The sequence below is a fragment of the Diabrotica undecimpunctata genome, chromosome 2 (genome assembly GCF_040954645.1).
Source record: "Diabrotica undecimpunctata isolate CICGRU chromosome 2, icDiaUnde3, whole genome shotgun sequence".
NCBI lineage: Eukaryota > Metazoa > Arthropoda > Insecta > Coleoptera > Chrysomelidae > Diabrotica > Diabrotica undecimpunctata.
This window is the reverse complement of record NC_092804.1, coordinates 131,267,011-131,283,149: the sequence shown is the minus strand read 5'-3', so window position 1 is coordinate 131,283,149 and position 16,139 is coordinate 131,267,011. Positions and strand designations below refer to the sequence as shown.

Below are 16,139 nucleotides of genomic sequence, written 5' to 3'. Positions count from 1 at the left end.
TTTGGTTTTTGTAAATTCATATCCAAGAAACAATAATTTTTATTTTTAATGCTTCTTACCATCTACCGGACAGGCCGATTTTTTCCTTTTATAATTCGTTCTTAGATTTATGTTTTAGTGTGTCCATTTCTTTTCATCTTTGCCCCCAAATAGATATGATGGAACATGATGAACTTACCTTTCCATCTTATTAGTTAAGTTCATCGTTTTTAACTCCTCCCTTTAACTTAATATTTTGACCCTATCGCTCATATTCTTATATTAATGGCCTTGTGGATCTGCCTGGTCTTGTACGATGACTACTTGATCTTCCGCGAACTGAAGCGTTATAAGGTTGTTTCTTCGTTTAATGGTATACCCATTCCAGAACATGACCTCCATTATTTCAGTGAATTAGCCATGAGCGTTTCAAAACTTGATATGAGTATTGTATCATAAGCTTTCGTTAAGTCCACAAATAATAGATGAGTTAGTCTATCCCTAGCCAATCTCTTTTCATTTAGTTGTCTTGCTGAGAGATCGAAAGAGAAGTGCAGACATTAGAGTTGTCAAAATACTTCATACTACAAGACAACCTTCCATAGAGGTATTAAGCCGCCAATGAATACGCAGAATTGCTTATAAAGAGGAAGAAGAAGAAGAAGACAAAGAAAGTTTAGATGTAGTCGATGCAATATCGTCCATCTCGAAATCCTGCTGCTGTTCCAGCTCTAGTGGTTCGTATTCCGATTTCGACTAAGGTTTTCATAACTTAATTTATAAAAATCATTGTTTAAATATTATATATAATCAATGCAATGCAATATAATCAAGTAGTCGCCGAGCTATACCTGCCACACTTTACCATTGTATTCCTAATATTTAATGGACGGTTATGATGGCGCATTTATCGGAAACCCATACAATGGAAATCTTAATTGCCATTAAATACGAACACATAAGGAGATACGTGAATTATTTAAAATAAATGTCAAGAACATACTATTTCACAGTAATGCAGGGAGAATTCCTGAAATTAATGAGGATAAACCATTAGATGGTATGATTGACGAGAGATTTAATCTGCGAGAGAACTTTTTGCTTAACATAAGTCAGTTAAACATCAATTTTGCGTTTTGTTACGCACAGAAAAGTAATATTTTTACGAAATTCAATTGAAATATGAATTATGTAAGGATAATTCAAAATGAAGATACATGTCACGCAGATGTGCAATTTTTACCAAATAGCACTTTTTCGGGCGGAGCAAAGTTTATCAATGAGACTCACACCTAGTTTACCAAAAAAGTGAATTTATGGGTAGGTATTATTGAAAATACAATCATTGGGTCTTACTTTTTTGACGACTGTTTTATAGCAAATGATTTTTTATAAAAAACGACAATTGTACGACAATTAGAAGTCCTTTAGTGATAATAAAAATGAAGATGAAATAAATAGGACTATTTGGAATACCAAAGTTTTTACTTCTTTACTACCATAAAAAGCTAAAAAAAATGTAATTGTTTGGTTCAATATTATAGCATGAACCGAAATATTATTAATATAATAGTCCGGTAGCTGGTAAATAGTTTTAAACATAATAATTACTGTTTCTTGAATACGAGTGTAGAACAATCAAAAACAAGTTTATTGCTGAATAGTAAATTAAAAACATTTTAAAATGGGTTGTTACAAGCTACCTCTTTTCATTTAAACATTTTGAAAGCGTTTTTGTTCCCTCAACAGGGTTGACGCGTGATGAAAATAATTTTATTCAGAAAATACAGTTTTAGAAATAAAAAAACGATCTCTTTAAAGATTTTTCTTAAACCCTAATAAAGTCGATGATTAATATATTATATAAATTTATTTGGACCAGATTATATATAAATAATTTGTAATATCTTCTATATATAGTACGTTGAGTTTTGGATTAGATATTGCATACTACATAAAGCGCTAAAATCGGCAACATTGCTTAGAACTACAACGCCCTCGTATGTAATTCTCCGATCCCCTCCGCCAACACACGACTTAGTAGCTCACAAAAACGCATAGGATATACATCTCCGTCCTTTGATCTTTGTTTTCATTACGTATAACCGGTTCATTTCCTAGAGTAAACTCCATACACATACACTGACCTTTATAAGGCGGTGCATTTGTATCGGTTTTTATTAATGTGAACAATTTTTTGTGGTTAAATTAAAAATAAAAGCGCATTTCTTTAAAAAGATAAGACAAAAAATATACTCTTATTGAAAATAAAAAATAATTCCTAATAAAATAACAAATAATTCTTTATGCTCTACAGAAATGATTCAAATATTTGACCTTCTACGGCTGAACAGTATCCCAATCTGTCATAAAAACTTCTGCGGACAGATAAAAGAGTTTCTGCTGTAAGAGAATTGGAGACTCCTCTTATTTGATTTTTTAATTCATCCCAACGTTGGGCTCTAGCCTCAGGATAATCGTAGATGATGCTTTTTAAATGTCCCAAAAGTTCATGGGTGTAAGATCTGGAGATCGCGCAGGCCACTTAATATCGCCTGTTCCACTGATAACTCGATTCGGGAAAGTATTGTTTAAATACTCCCTAAATATTCGAGCCGTATGTGAACTGACTGGACTGCCAGGGTCACTAATGAGGAAGTGCCGAGAAGAATGGGTCGAGACAAAAAATTGTTGACAACGATAAAAGTACGCAAGACTGCATACCTTGGACACATACTAAGAAATAATAAATATAGTCTTCTGCAGGTCATCATGCAGGGTAGAGTCGATGGCAAAAAGGGAATAGGTAGAAAGAGGAAGTCATGGCTGCGAAATATTCGAGACTGGACAAACATGACTGTAGACGAATTATTCCACGTTGCAAAAGACAGAGAAGCTTTTAAAAATGTGGTCGCCAACCTCCGTTAATGGGGACGGCATAGGAAGAAGAAGATGTGAACTGAACAGCCGTCTTGATAAAACCAAACATTCTCCAGATTTACATCAGGAAGTTTGAGAATAGCGGGAAGGACATGATTCTGTAACAAATTGGGGAATACTTTACTGTTCAAGTTGCCCTAAATAAAAAATGGACCTATTAGGTGGTCTATTAAAATGATAGTCCAAACGTTAACTTTTTGAGAAAGTTGAGTTCGGTAAACAACACTTCTGTACTGGTTTTCCCGCGCCCAATACCTCGTAATGAAAGGATTGTATCTCCCTACTAACTAACTAACTACTAAAATTTATTTCATCGTTACCCTTTGTTCTTAGAGTTTCACAAAGCTTCATTCTTCGAAACTAATCGTCTGGATAAAGCTGCTGCGTATTCGAATATTTAAAATTCTTGTAACCGTGCTTTTTCCGTACTTTCGTTACAGTAACATTGCTAACATCTAACTCTCTAGTAACGCTTCTACGTCGTGTTGAATCTACGTCGATTGTTGCACAAATTTGTGTATCCCGGTATTCTCTTTCCTTAACTTTTTCTGGTGACACTTCTTGAGCGTGACATTTTCTGCAATTTTTGAGGCAATAACAACTCTCAAAATTTTTAACAATATTATGAATTGACTGTACGCAAGAAATTGGTCTCCCCTCAAAAAAACACAGAAAATAAATCTACACACTTTATCCAGAATTACCACCATAGAACCATTTTATTATTTGAACTTTTTCTGCGGGCGTATAAACTGAAATGTTTACAAAAATATATTAAAAATCTACGCTGTTATCGCTGTATAATTACAAATTATTGGCGACGGTCAACGGAGCCGGTGAATGGAAAGTCGACGGCGCTCAGTGTTGCCATTTATAAGGTGTATATCTAATTTAAAACTTAACGCAATATATTAAAACTTGTGGCAGTCCTGATAATTAAAAATGAAAACAGTATATCTTACCTTCTTCGTTTTTTCCATGTGTTTAGCATGAAACACACAGAAATATTTTCTATGTCCGTTTACAGAGAGAACTGTACCGACACAATTCCTTGGATTGATATTCAGTTCTCTCTCTTCAGGTAAAGATAGCTGAAGCAGCTCCTTATACCATTTAAGGCCTCTTTCAATGTACATATACGAAAACATTAAGGTTTTATTTCTGAAAAAGAAAAATATATTTTGAACAAAAATGTATATAAAAAAAGTCAATTCAAAGTCAATTGAAAATTGAAGTTTTACGAGGAGGTTCAAATATATTATTTAACAGAACTGTTTTACTCCACGAAGCGCTGTGCGCAACGTAACCAACATATGCAAGATATCCTTCTATTATCTCTGCACGGATTGAGATGTTCCGTCTCTCTTGTTCAAGTGAAACCAAAACACAGCGTTGCAGATGTTAAATAAATATTAAATTTCTTCATTTTTCACCTGGATATGACTTAATATCTAGTTTAATACTAAAAAATCTACCAAACGAAGGCGTAAGTTTAATTACTTATATATTTAACTCAATATTAAAAACAGGCTATTTTCCACTCCAATGGAAAGTTGCTCAAATTGTTCTTATTCCAAAACCTAATAAGGATCACACGGAAGTATCTTCATATCGCCCAATTAGATTGTTGCCTATTATATCCAAAGTATTTGAACGGCTTTTTCTGCGAAGACTGGAGCTTATTTTATATGACAGTAATGTTTTACCGAATTATCAGTTTGGGTTTAGGAAACAACATGGTACTATCGAGCAAATTCATAGGGTGGTAAAAACTATCAGAAATTCGCTCGAACAAAAAAATTACTGTACTGCTGCATTTCTAGATGTCTCTCAAGCATTCGACGAAATTTGGCTTATGTAGGTCTTATCTCCAAAATTAAATCCATATTTCCTCATCCCATAAGTTCACTTTTAAGATCCTACCTGACAGATCGATTCTTTCAAGTCAAAAGAGGTGGGGACATCACTAACCTGTTTCCAATTTGTTCCGGAGTTCCACAAGGAAGCATACTAGGACCCACCCTCTACTTAATATACACATTAGATCTCCCAACGACGACCAATACAACAATCGCTACATATGCCGATGACACAGTTATCATGGCTTCAAATTCTACAGCAACTGAAGCATCCCAGGTATTACAAAATCACCTACTTAAACTAGAGAGCTGGCTTAACCCATGATACTATGACTAACAAGATAGGATCTTCCCGTAGCACAAAATCGGTCTTGTTCGCGCATGCCGTCATTGGAGAGTAGAATTTGAATCCTTGTTAAAGTTAAATGGAATTTTTATGCATTCTGTGATGAAATTATTCAATTAGCAAAATAATAATATTAAATAAAGGTTTAATAATTACAATAATCGTACACAAAAGGATATCTCCAAACTATTTATTAAAGATTATTTATTGACACATACAAAAAACTGACATTACGAACATGCAACTCTCCAATTACGTCACGATTTATGCGCAATATCTTATCTTCTTAATCATAGCATCATGGCTTAACCTGTAGCAAGTCCAAGTTAACAGTTTAAAATCAACACAAACAAAGTTTACTTAAAAAAAAGGTGTCGCGCCACCAGTTTCTATAAACAACGCTCCACTAACAGTTAATACCGTCGTTAAATACTTAGTAATCCATTCGCTTAGCAAACTTAATTGAGGCATCCACATATGGGAGAAACGCCTTCAACTCAGCTTAATCTACAGGAAAATGTATTGGTATATGAGTCGAAAATCACATCTTAGCCTGGAGAACAAACTTCTTATATATAAATGTATTTCAAACCCGGTATGTCAATATGCAGCACAAATCTGGGGTACAGCAAGTAATACCAACATACAAAAACTTCAAGGATTCCAATCGAAAGTACTGCGCCAGATCTGTAATGGCCCTTGGTATATTACGAACCACAGATTACACCACGATTTACAGTTACCAACAGTTAGCGAAGCAATACTGCTGTAAACTCTGTATACAAGACCAGACTATCCTGCCATTCAAATCCGCTGGCCACGGATCTGCTCAACATTTCACACGTAAGAAGATTAAAACGAGCAGACCCTTTGGACCTCTAGTAAATCTGGAGAAACAGAGCATAGTGTCATGGTCGGTGAAATAACAAGTTTTTATTCTGGTGTATTCTAAATCTTTTCTTAATTTGTTTTTTTTTTTAGTCTTGTAATACTCATATGTGTGTCAGTGATGTTTATCTGTATTAAACTTTGTTTGTTAAGTTGAAGTTTAAATTAATTGTTATATCATAGATTATATTTATATTATGTCTTACCTGGGTGCTCGCCACTGGGCGGCTTCCCACTATGTTATTGTACATAAATTATACATATTGCTCATTGTTTGTAATGAGACAGATTGAAATAAACATTGGATGTTAAATAAAAAAAAATTCACTTTGAGATCTGAGACAAAAGACTTTAAGTAAACAACAATTATAAAAATGTATTAATTTTATACTGATTGCTTCAAGATTATTGTTCTAATAAAAAAATTATAGAACTGCAGTTGTACTTGAAACCTTCGGCAACATCACCTAGGTAATTACAGACACTAGGTAATTTTAAAAATGTTTAGTTAATTCAGTGTCGTGCCTGTAGTAAGTTAATGTGTTTATTGTTGATTATATGTGTCGACACTGTAGCGGCCGTTTGTTAAGTGATGAATCGCGCGATCCAGGTAATGGTGTATTTATAAACAATGAAGAAAATGTTTTATCTAGTATTGAAGCGACTACAAGTAATAATTCTGAGTTTTACAACCAGGATTTGCAAGTTCAAGGTAAGATATTTATAAATGTTTGAGAAAAGACAAAAATTCAACCCCACACGAAATTGTCAATAGATATAAATTAACAAAATTGTCATATAGTACGGTTTATATGGTAATTAAAAGAGGAGATGTTACTGATTACAGCTTAAAAAGAAAACGCGACGAACAAAAAATTCATAAATTTGATGACGCTACGATATTTACAAAGAAAATAAAGTTATTAAAAAAAAAGAATTAGCGCACAGTAACTTACAAAGCTACAGTTGTTATTCTTATCAATCCTTGGAAACTCTTCGCGAAATTATTGTTCAATGTAGATTTATATACAAACAACTTATATGCGAATGGTTATAATGGAATTAACCCGTATTGTGAATCTTCGTCAAATTTATTTAAGAAATATTAAACATTATTGCGAATCAGGCAGGAACATTGTATACTTAGACAAGACATGGTTTGATACTCATAACGTAGTTAAAAAAGGGTGGGTGAATAATTCTAAAAATTGCACGTACCAAATATACCATCGAATTCGGTAATAGTTATGGATAACGCTCCGTATCATTCTCGGCAACTTCATAAAATTTCAAATGTCAATACGAAGAAATCGGATATTTTAACATTGATGCAGAATAAAAATCTAGAAATACCTCAAAGGGTTCCAACAAAAAACAAATTATTAGAAATTGTTCCAGAGTATGTAATTGATAAATTGGCAGAAGGACGAGAACATTCAGTTGTTCGGTTACCTTCTTACTACTGTATTTTCAATCCAATAGAGTTAGTTTGGTCATATATAAAACGTAATTTACGGAGAAATAATCACTCTCCGTCATTAAACAATATAGTGCTCGATAGCATAAGAACAATTATGAAAAAGCCTGAATATACTGAATTTGGAAAAGAGTGTGACACAGTTAACAAACAAGAACAAGAATATTTCGTTCTGCCGCTAATTGATCCTGTAATAATTCAATCTGGTGAAGACTGATTTTCCGAAGACGGTTAAATCGAATATAAAACTTAAAAAAAAAACAACAAAAACCCCGAATACATAAGGATATTTGTAATTAAAAAAAAACAGATAGTATTTATGAACAGATTAACAAACTATAACAGAAAAATGATCTTTCGGCATTGCGAACTGAATCGAGAGATAAGAGGCTCCTTCTATTATCGTTTTCTAGTCAGTTCGTAAAAAATAGCTACCGACTTTTTAGACGTTTTCTCCGACAAAGACCATTTTAATGTTTAATACTTTTCAAATCCAAATCTTCCATCTAGCTCTATCTGTTAATGAATATTTGAACTATAAATAAAAGTGCAGACACTTTGATCTTTATTTACGTTAAAGGCATTGGCACATAGGTACAGCTGGTTCCTAAAAAAACTGATACGACTCTAAGTAAGATTTGATCATTTTGAGCTGTGTATTTGATTGGGCTGACATTATATTATATTTACTATGACAGACAAATAATAAAATAAACAAAAAAACAACAAACAATTGATTACATATGTTAATTTATAAATAATTGTAATAATTATTAAGATCTAAATTTTGATATTATTTTGAATTCTTGCATTTTATAAAGAGTATATAAATGAGAGTATTTACATAAAATAGGGTTGTTGTTATTATTTTTATTATTATTAAGGAATAAAACAAACGACTTAACTCAACAATATATTAAAGCAAGAATTGTAACCAAATTAAAAGACAACTGGACACTATCAGAGGCAGCAAAACATTTTAACACAAACAGAACCACAGTTTTTCTATTAATAAAAAATGGAGGCAGCAAGAAACTCTCGAAAGAAAGCGAGGGTCTAGAAGACCAAAACTATACTAAATTTGGGTATGTAAAAATAGAATTAATATTTTGTAATATCTTCATCAGGATTGATAATAGCTTGTACTCTTCGGTCCATCTGCGTGAAAGGAACTATGAAATTGTCTTCTTCAGAGAGCTCTTCCCAAACCTGTTGTATACCGTGCCATAGCTCTTCAGCATTTTGAGGTATAAAATTACTCCGATATAACCGTTTTATAATAACACCCCACACATTCTCGATTAGGTTTAAATCTGGACTGAAGCTGGGCTATGGTATGGTTTCGATGTTGTTACTCTGGAGGATAAAATTTTCTGGATACAACTATTCTACACTGGGAAACAGGAAGTTTTCTAAAATATTCAGACAAGTCTGCCCAACAAACCTGCCATCAATAAGCCATACCATTCCCATTCCTCTAGATGAAACCCATCCCCATAAATTGGTGCTAAAATGACCAACTGCTCGATATCTATGAACATATAGAGGATTAAATCTATTATTATCTGGTCTATACACCCCAATTTTGCCCTTTTTAAAAGATTGAAAAATTTTCTCATCTGTAAATATTACCCTGTCCCAAAAATCTTGTAGCTGATGGTTTAAAGCAAATATAAGTCTTGATTGCTTCTGTTGTGGTGTAAGAGCTTGTTTTCGAAGTTATACTTCTATACGCGCCTTCGACGTGGGAAATTTGTTCGGGAGTGAATTTTCCATTCTGTTCAGATTTGTCTTGAGCCTCGTTAGGCATGTTAAATTATAAATTAAAACTTGTAAATATCCCAAGAAAGTTCAAATGTGTACTTATATACAAACAAACAACAATTAAATTTTGTATCTGTCAATGTCAGACAAATTGACAGTTGTATCACGAAACAATATTTTCATTTTATTAATATTATTATCATGGTAAATTAAACATATGCGTAAGTAAGTTATGTATATTGGCATTTTTAAATACTTATGAATATTGCATTTTAATTTTTATTGTATTATTATATTGAATTATGTTGCAGTGTATTGTATTATATTTTTATAATAATAACAAAATAAATCTGAATTTTACTGCAGAGTATGTGTAAAAAAATTGTTTGCATTCAACTCCTTTCATACATATATGAAAATAAAAATATACATTTTCATCAAAATATTGATTCAATCCTTCATTTACTATTCTCCTATTACAGGTCAAATGTTGTTTATATACAGCAAACGATGCACCATATACCTATATACCTAATTCTGTTTCTCTTTCTGCTCTCTCTTACCTATAGCATTACATATGTAGTGCAGATTGACTCCCATATAAATTTGTAACGGCGAATGCGTGTATAGAAGTATAACTTCTACCGGCAGTCCCACTGGACTGCCACACCCGTTTTTGTTGCTGCAGTTCAATACCTAAGACGCGATGCTTTAATTCTGCGCCAAGTTGTTGCTTTTCTTTCCGGAAACTGTGACATAATTCTTGCAATTTTCGCATCTTTAAAATGATTCTCTTCAAATCTCCCCAAAAGCGTACGATCTTCATGTGGTAGATATTCTTGGTCTTCCAGAACCTTGCTTTCTTTCCAGAGTTTCTTGTTCGCTCCATCTTTTATTAATATTAAAAACTGTTGTTCTGCTTACGTTAAAATGGTTCGGTACGGCAGATAGTGACCAACCATAGGAGTTTGTTATTTTCATGTAAAATCATTTAATGTTACAAACCAAATGTACAGACAAGTTAACTTATATTCATCGAATTATGTATTCTAGAATAATTAAATTTCGTACGCCTATGAGTTTCTCAAATATCACTTGGATGGACTTTACATTGTTTTATATAAATTATTACAGTGCAACCGGTACATTTAATTCATAGAGTTTTTTCAATTACCTATAGCAATAAACTATTGCTGACAAATTTGGGGCAAATATAAAACGAGTATAAAAATGTTGGATCTCTTTCTATTCAATAAGGACCCGATAGGCCCTTTTTGAAATCGTGTTGGTTTTTGTCCGTCCATTTGTATGTGCATTTGTGTGTGTATTTATTTTATTTTTAACGGAAACCATCACAATTTTAATAGGAAAATAAGTTTTGACGTTTTAATTTCCACTTCGGAAATTAAAAATGCCACAAGAAAATAGCTTCAACAAAACAATCAACAATGTAATGTTTTAAAATCAAATGTAAATCATAGTTTGGATACTTACTTTCTATAAGGCCACACGGCCTTATGAAACGGTGGAATTAACTGTTGCCTGGACTGCATATCCAGCACTAAAACAATAGTACGACAACCGGGTTTCAGTAACCTAACTAAAGCGTTGTAACTTTCGGATCGCATTTCGTGTAAACGTAGTTCAGGTTGGTATGACGTATTGACGCTGTTGTTATTGTCGTTACTTGTTTTGGCTTTCTGCTTTTGAATGCTCTCTTCTTCTATTCGACTAGAAAAGACCATACATATATACAGGGTGATCAACCTTTGTAACAAAGTCCGTTTGTCAAAAAAAGTTATTTATAAAAATTGTAGGTAGCTGTAGCTTCACATTTTAAAATTAATTACAAATATACAGGGTCTTCCATAAACTGTACCGCATCAAAGATATATTTTTTAAATGAAACAACCTGTATTTTATTTTAAATTTAAAATTCGCTTCATTTCCTGGTTACAATAATACCAAGTTGTTACACAGGGTATTTAAAAAGTTATAACTAAATTCCAATGAAAATCGTAACAAATTCAACGCCATGTATACCTAATTGAAAAGGTGTAAAAAAAACAACAACCTCTCGTAGCCTTAATTTTTGAAATGATTGTCAAAATTCATAAATAAAATAATACAGGGTAAGTCAAAACACAAATTCATCCTTTTCTGTTTTCATATTTTATACTTTGTATTCAGATTTGCAGCTTTGCTTTAATGATGAAGCAACATTTTAAATTATGGATGATAAAGCTCAATTTGTCGGAAGACGTTCAAGGAAAATATGAGAAGAGATGTGTAATAAAAACAGTTAAACATCCCATCTAAGTAATGATCTAGTCTGTAATGAGTAGCAAAGGAATGGGACGTTTATATGTAGTAGAAGGAACCATGCGACCATTACAAAAAAGTCTTGCAGAGATTGAGAGTTGGTAATGGCCGCAAGGTCTTTATGCAGGATGAACATAAAGAAGCATCTGACCATACTGCTAAAAACATTAAAAGTTTTTGATATGGCAAGAAATTCCTCTATTACCGTGGCCCTGCAACTTACCAGATATAAACCCCATCAAAAATGTCTGGGAGTGCCCAAAAAGGAAATTCGCCGGTGAAGTAATAACAAACGAGGTCCATTTGATAGAATCATATTTCATAGGAACCATAATGACCATTTAAAAGAATGACAGCAAGATGAAGAAATCTAGAATCCAACATGATTAATAAAGGGTCTTTTTAAACCATGTAGTTTCTGAGTGTCCTATTTATAACTTATAGTTAAGTATGTAAGTACTTAGCCCACAAAAGAAAAATGAAAATTTTGAAAAAGTGGCGATTTATTTCTCAACATAGTTTCCTTTTAGCTCGGTACACTTGACCCAGTCTTTTATCCGAGTAACTTCTTTAACCCGTCTGAAAAATACCTTTTCCCGAAGTCTGCAAAGTAGGCTTCCGTGGTGGCAATGCCCCCCCTAATTTGACTTAAATTTCTGTTCGGCGAGTACATTTTTCAAGTTTGGAAACAAAAAGAAGTTGCACAGGACCAAATCTGGAGAACACGGTGGATAGGGCAACAGCCCAATTCGACCAATTTCGCCATGGCGAGGGCGGAGGTATGAGCCGGTGCGTTGTCATGGTGAAGAGCACTTTTTTCTTTGCCAAATGGGGTCGCTTTATCTGTAATTCGGTGTCGAACCGGCCCAATAATTCGGCGTAGTACAGCCCTGTTGCCGTTTTGCTCTTCTCCAGGTAGTCGATATAGTATACCCCTTGTGAATCCCAGAAAATGGTGGCCATTACCTTTCCGGCCGATAGGACAGTCTTCGCCTTCTTCGGAGCAGGTGCGCCGGGTGCCGTCCAGTGTTTCGACTGTTCCTTGGTCTCTAGTGTGTGCCAATGTCATGTTTCATCGACGAATATACAACAACGTAGAAACTCCTTCGGATTGCGCTTAAATGGTGTTAAACACTGCTCTGAAGTGGTCTCACGGTTGCACTTGTTGTCCGGAGTTAGCAACCGCGGTAGCCATCGCGCCGACAGCTTTCTTATGCCCAAAATTTGATGCAGAATATGACATACGTGGAGATGGCTACTCTCTCAGATATCTCGCGCACCTACAGTCGGCGGTCTGCCAATACAAGATCGTGGATTTTTGTCATGTTATCCTCCGTGCTAGCCATTTTCGGGGCACTGAGGCGTAGCTCATGGTACAATTGCGGTCATAATGCAACAGTGACTCTTCTCGATAAACGACAGGACATGTCACTGAGTGGAGATTACTATTATCCATTACATAAATGGAGAGAAAGTACGATTGCAATATATTCATGTTTACCACTAATTATGTTGAGGACTCGAGTTAATCTCCCTCTTTTTATCTTATGCCAGACACTTCTTATCTTTGGTAGTTGGGCGTGAAAACTATGTTCCAAACACCGTTCTTTTATTCAAATTCACCAAGAAATCTTTTACTCTAGATGAAAGCCATCAACTTTTTTTATGAAAACTTATGAATGTCTCCTTAGTGTCTTCCGCCTGAATCTTCTAGTTTGTTTTTCAAGGCGAGCTAATGTCATCGTCTGATGCCACTTTTCTTCTTTGGAAGATACGCCAAAAAAACGATTGGGTTTAGTTGAGGTCTTCAGCGTTCAAAATTTTCTAAATTTTTAAAGGTCACTGCGATATTAAAGTAGTTTTCCTCACTACATATAAATCCAAAGTACTTATTCATGAGTTGGCCTATTAATATCGATGAACACACGCAGCTTTATCGATAATTTTTTTATAAGGGCATTTTTTATGGGTCTATTTCGTTATCAAATATTGTTTTGGCCTGGTAGTTATTGAAAATTACTTAGTCTTAATTCTCATTAGGGCTGTTATATAGCCTACACTACTACAATCGTTTGTGAAGGAGATTACCGCTGGTTTTTTGTTATTTTCTCGTTAAGGGTACTTCTGGTAGACGTACTAGGCTTAGCAGCCTGTCACATCAGACCTCTCTTAAGAAGTGACTGCTGGCTTTCGTGATATGACAACCTTGATAGTGTGAACACCCAGTTCCCTTATCTTCCTGAGCTTCTTTATTTGAGTTCCGGATCTTCTTCTTAGGGTGCCTGTCCGTTCCGAACGTTGACGATCATTCTGGCTATGATGACTTTATTGGTTGCTATACGAAATAGCTGTGTTGAGATCTTTCTATACCATGCTCTCAAGCCAGGATATTCTTCTTCGTCCTGGGGCCCTTTTTCCTTCAATTTTACCTTGCAAAATGCATTGAAGTAGCTCGTATCTGCCTTGATTTCTTATTATATGTCCCAAGTACTGCAGCTTACGGCTCTTCACGATGTTGACCAAATCCGCAGTTGTGTTCATCGTCCGCAGTACTTCTTCATTGGAGTTCCGGATAAGCATAGCCGAATACTGGTATTACTCTGATTGATTTTGTTTCGCTTAACCTTTGCTTACGTCTGTTATATACAGTATTGTGCGAATTAATTGAATCATTGTGACATTTTTCAATATTCACAGTTGGCAACATTATCCACACATTTACAATTGACCAAGCATTGAAAACATAACCTTACTTTTCTCTGCCTCTTATTTGAGGGTGTTTTACAACATTTCCCAATAAATTTGTGTTATTTTGTACTATTTTGTGTTGTTTTCAGTAATTAGTGAGTTTGTTTCGTTTAATTACATCATGAATATTACGTCTAGGAAGCGTGAAAATATTATCACGTTACGTGAGCACACTTCTATATCACAAAGAGAAATCGCAAGAACGTGTGGAGTGAGTCAGGGGGTAGTAAGCAAGATTTTGAAACGTAAACGAAAAACGGGATCAATGGATGTGAAAAGGTTAGGAAAATGCGGAAGAACGAGAAAAACAACACCAGGAGATGAAAGATTTCTACTTCGAAAGAGCAAATTGGACCCAAGAAAAACAAGCCAAACAAGCTTCTTACTGAACGAATGAAGAGACAAAGGCTATTTTGGGCTCAAAAATACTCTAATTGGACTGTAGACAACTGGAGAAAAGTCCTATTTACAGATGAAACTCACTTTTTCGGGGACAGCGGTCGAAATTCGTCAGGAAGTCTGACTAACTAGTCTAACTCTACTTTACTTTATCTTTGATAATTCGCGTTTTTAACAACTTTTTCGCGTTTCAAAATATTTGTCAAAAATTAATTACTATTATTTGAATTCAAAATATTTGAGGCCACTTTTTGACTGGCAACCTATTATCAATATATTCTCCTAATTTTAAATGTATGTAAAAATGTGAGTTTGATGAACTACATTATGAACGTAGTGATCCTGCAGTAGCATCTTGTAATATTAAAAACAAAATCATAACACCGATTAAGCCAAACTGAATAGCATCGAAAACTTCGAAGAATGAACAATCATGACGGAATGATAATGGTAGATTTTTAACTAAAATAATATATTCAAATTTTAAATTTAACAAATATTAAATTAATACTTACACTAAATACGCCATGAAATAACCTATTGCTAGTATAAACAATATTGTTCCCAGTATCGAAAGTAATGCTAATATTTGATCTTTGGTCAAACCGTCGTAAGTCGTCTCTACGAATTGAATTATTCTAGTATATATTCTGCCAACTAATCCTCTAGCATGTTCGTCTAATAAATCCTAAAATGAATAATAATATTTGTAATATGTACATGTATTGGTAGACAAAAGAATTTAATATTAGCAAATATAAATTCAAACCTAGATTCTCTTATATGGAGCTACTAATTTTGCATTTGTATGTTTGTACAATCTTTCTGTATATTTTGCTCTATCTAGTGTAGCCAATATCTGCACATATGGTGTATAAACACTAACTCTGACGAAAGACGAATAAATAAAATGAGAGTTACACAACGCGCGATGGAGATGAAGATCAATGTTGGGCATTATCATCTGAGATAAATTACCAAACCTAGAAATAAGAAGAAGAACAGGGGTTCGGATGCAGTTGAAAGAACGGCCATGGCCAAATGAAGTTGGCCAGACTGTTGCCAGACTGACGTGGATTAAACCCTTACGGTTCCAAAAGACAGTTGCCATCAGTTTTTTGTGTTCAGATTCGGTTTTTTTTGATATTAAAAGTGAAACTGGAACAAACCATGAAGTGGAAATATCCAGGAGTGGCTAGTATACCTGTTGAATACAAAGCACGTGGTGTTCGTGTGTATTAAGGTATAAAAAAAATTGCTTATTACAAGCTTAAATTTTTATTTTAAGAAGATCTTTTCGGAATTAAATCATTCCATCATCAGTTAAATAAAAAGTTGTTAAAAAACATTGTATGGCCACTTAAAAAAACCTTTCGAAGGACATCCATATTAAAATATAATCCTCATGGTCAGTTAG

At 34.0% G+C, this 16,139-nt stretch overlaps 1 protein-coding gene across 1 annotated transcript in view; it reads right to left on the bottom strand.

The window, feature by feature from the left end:
- The window catches only part of l(3)80Fg (dnaJ homolog subfamily C member 16 l(3)80Fg), a 58,466-nt gene that overhangs the window by 1,193 nt on the left and 41,134 nt on the right, over positions 1–16,139 (bottom strand). The window contains exons 8-10 of the mRNA XM_072523492.1: positions 15,238–15,410; positions 10,748–10,984; positions 3,882–4,080 (exon numbers count right to left, since the gene is read on the bottom strand). Coding sequence (XP_072379593.1) covers positions 3,882–4,080; positions 10,748–10,984; positions 15,238–15,410 — 609 coding nt within the window. The remainder of the gene's footprint in view (positions 1–3,881; positions 4,081–10,747; positions 10,985–15,237; positions 15,411–16,139) is intronic.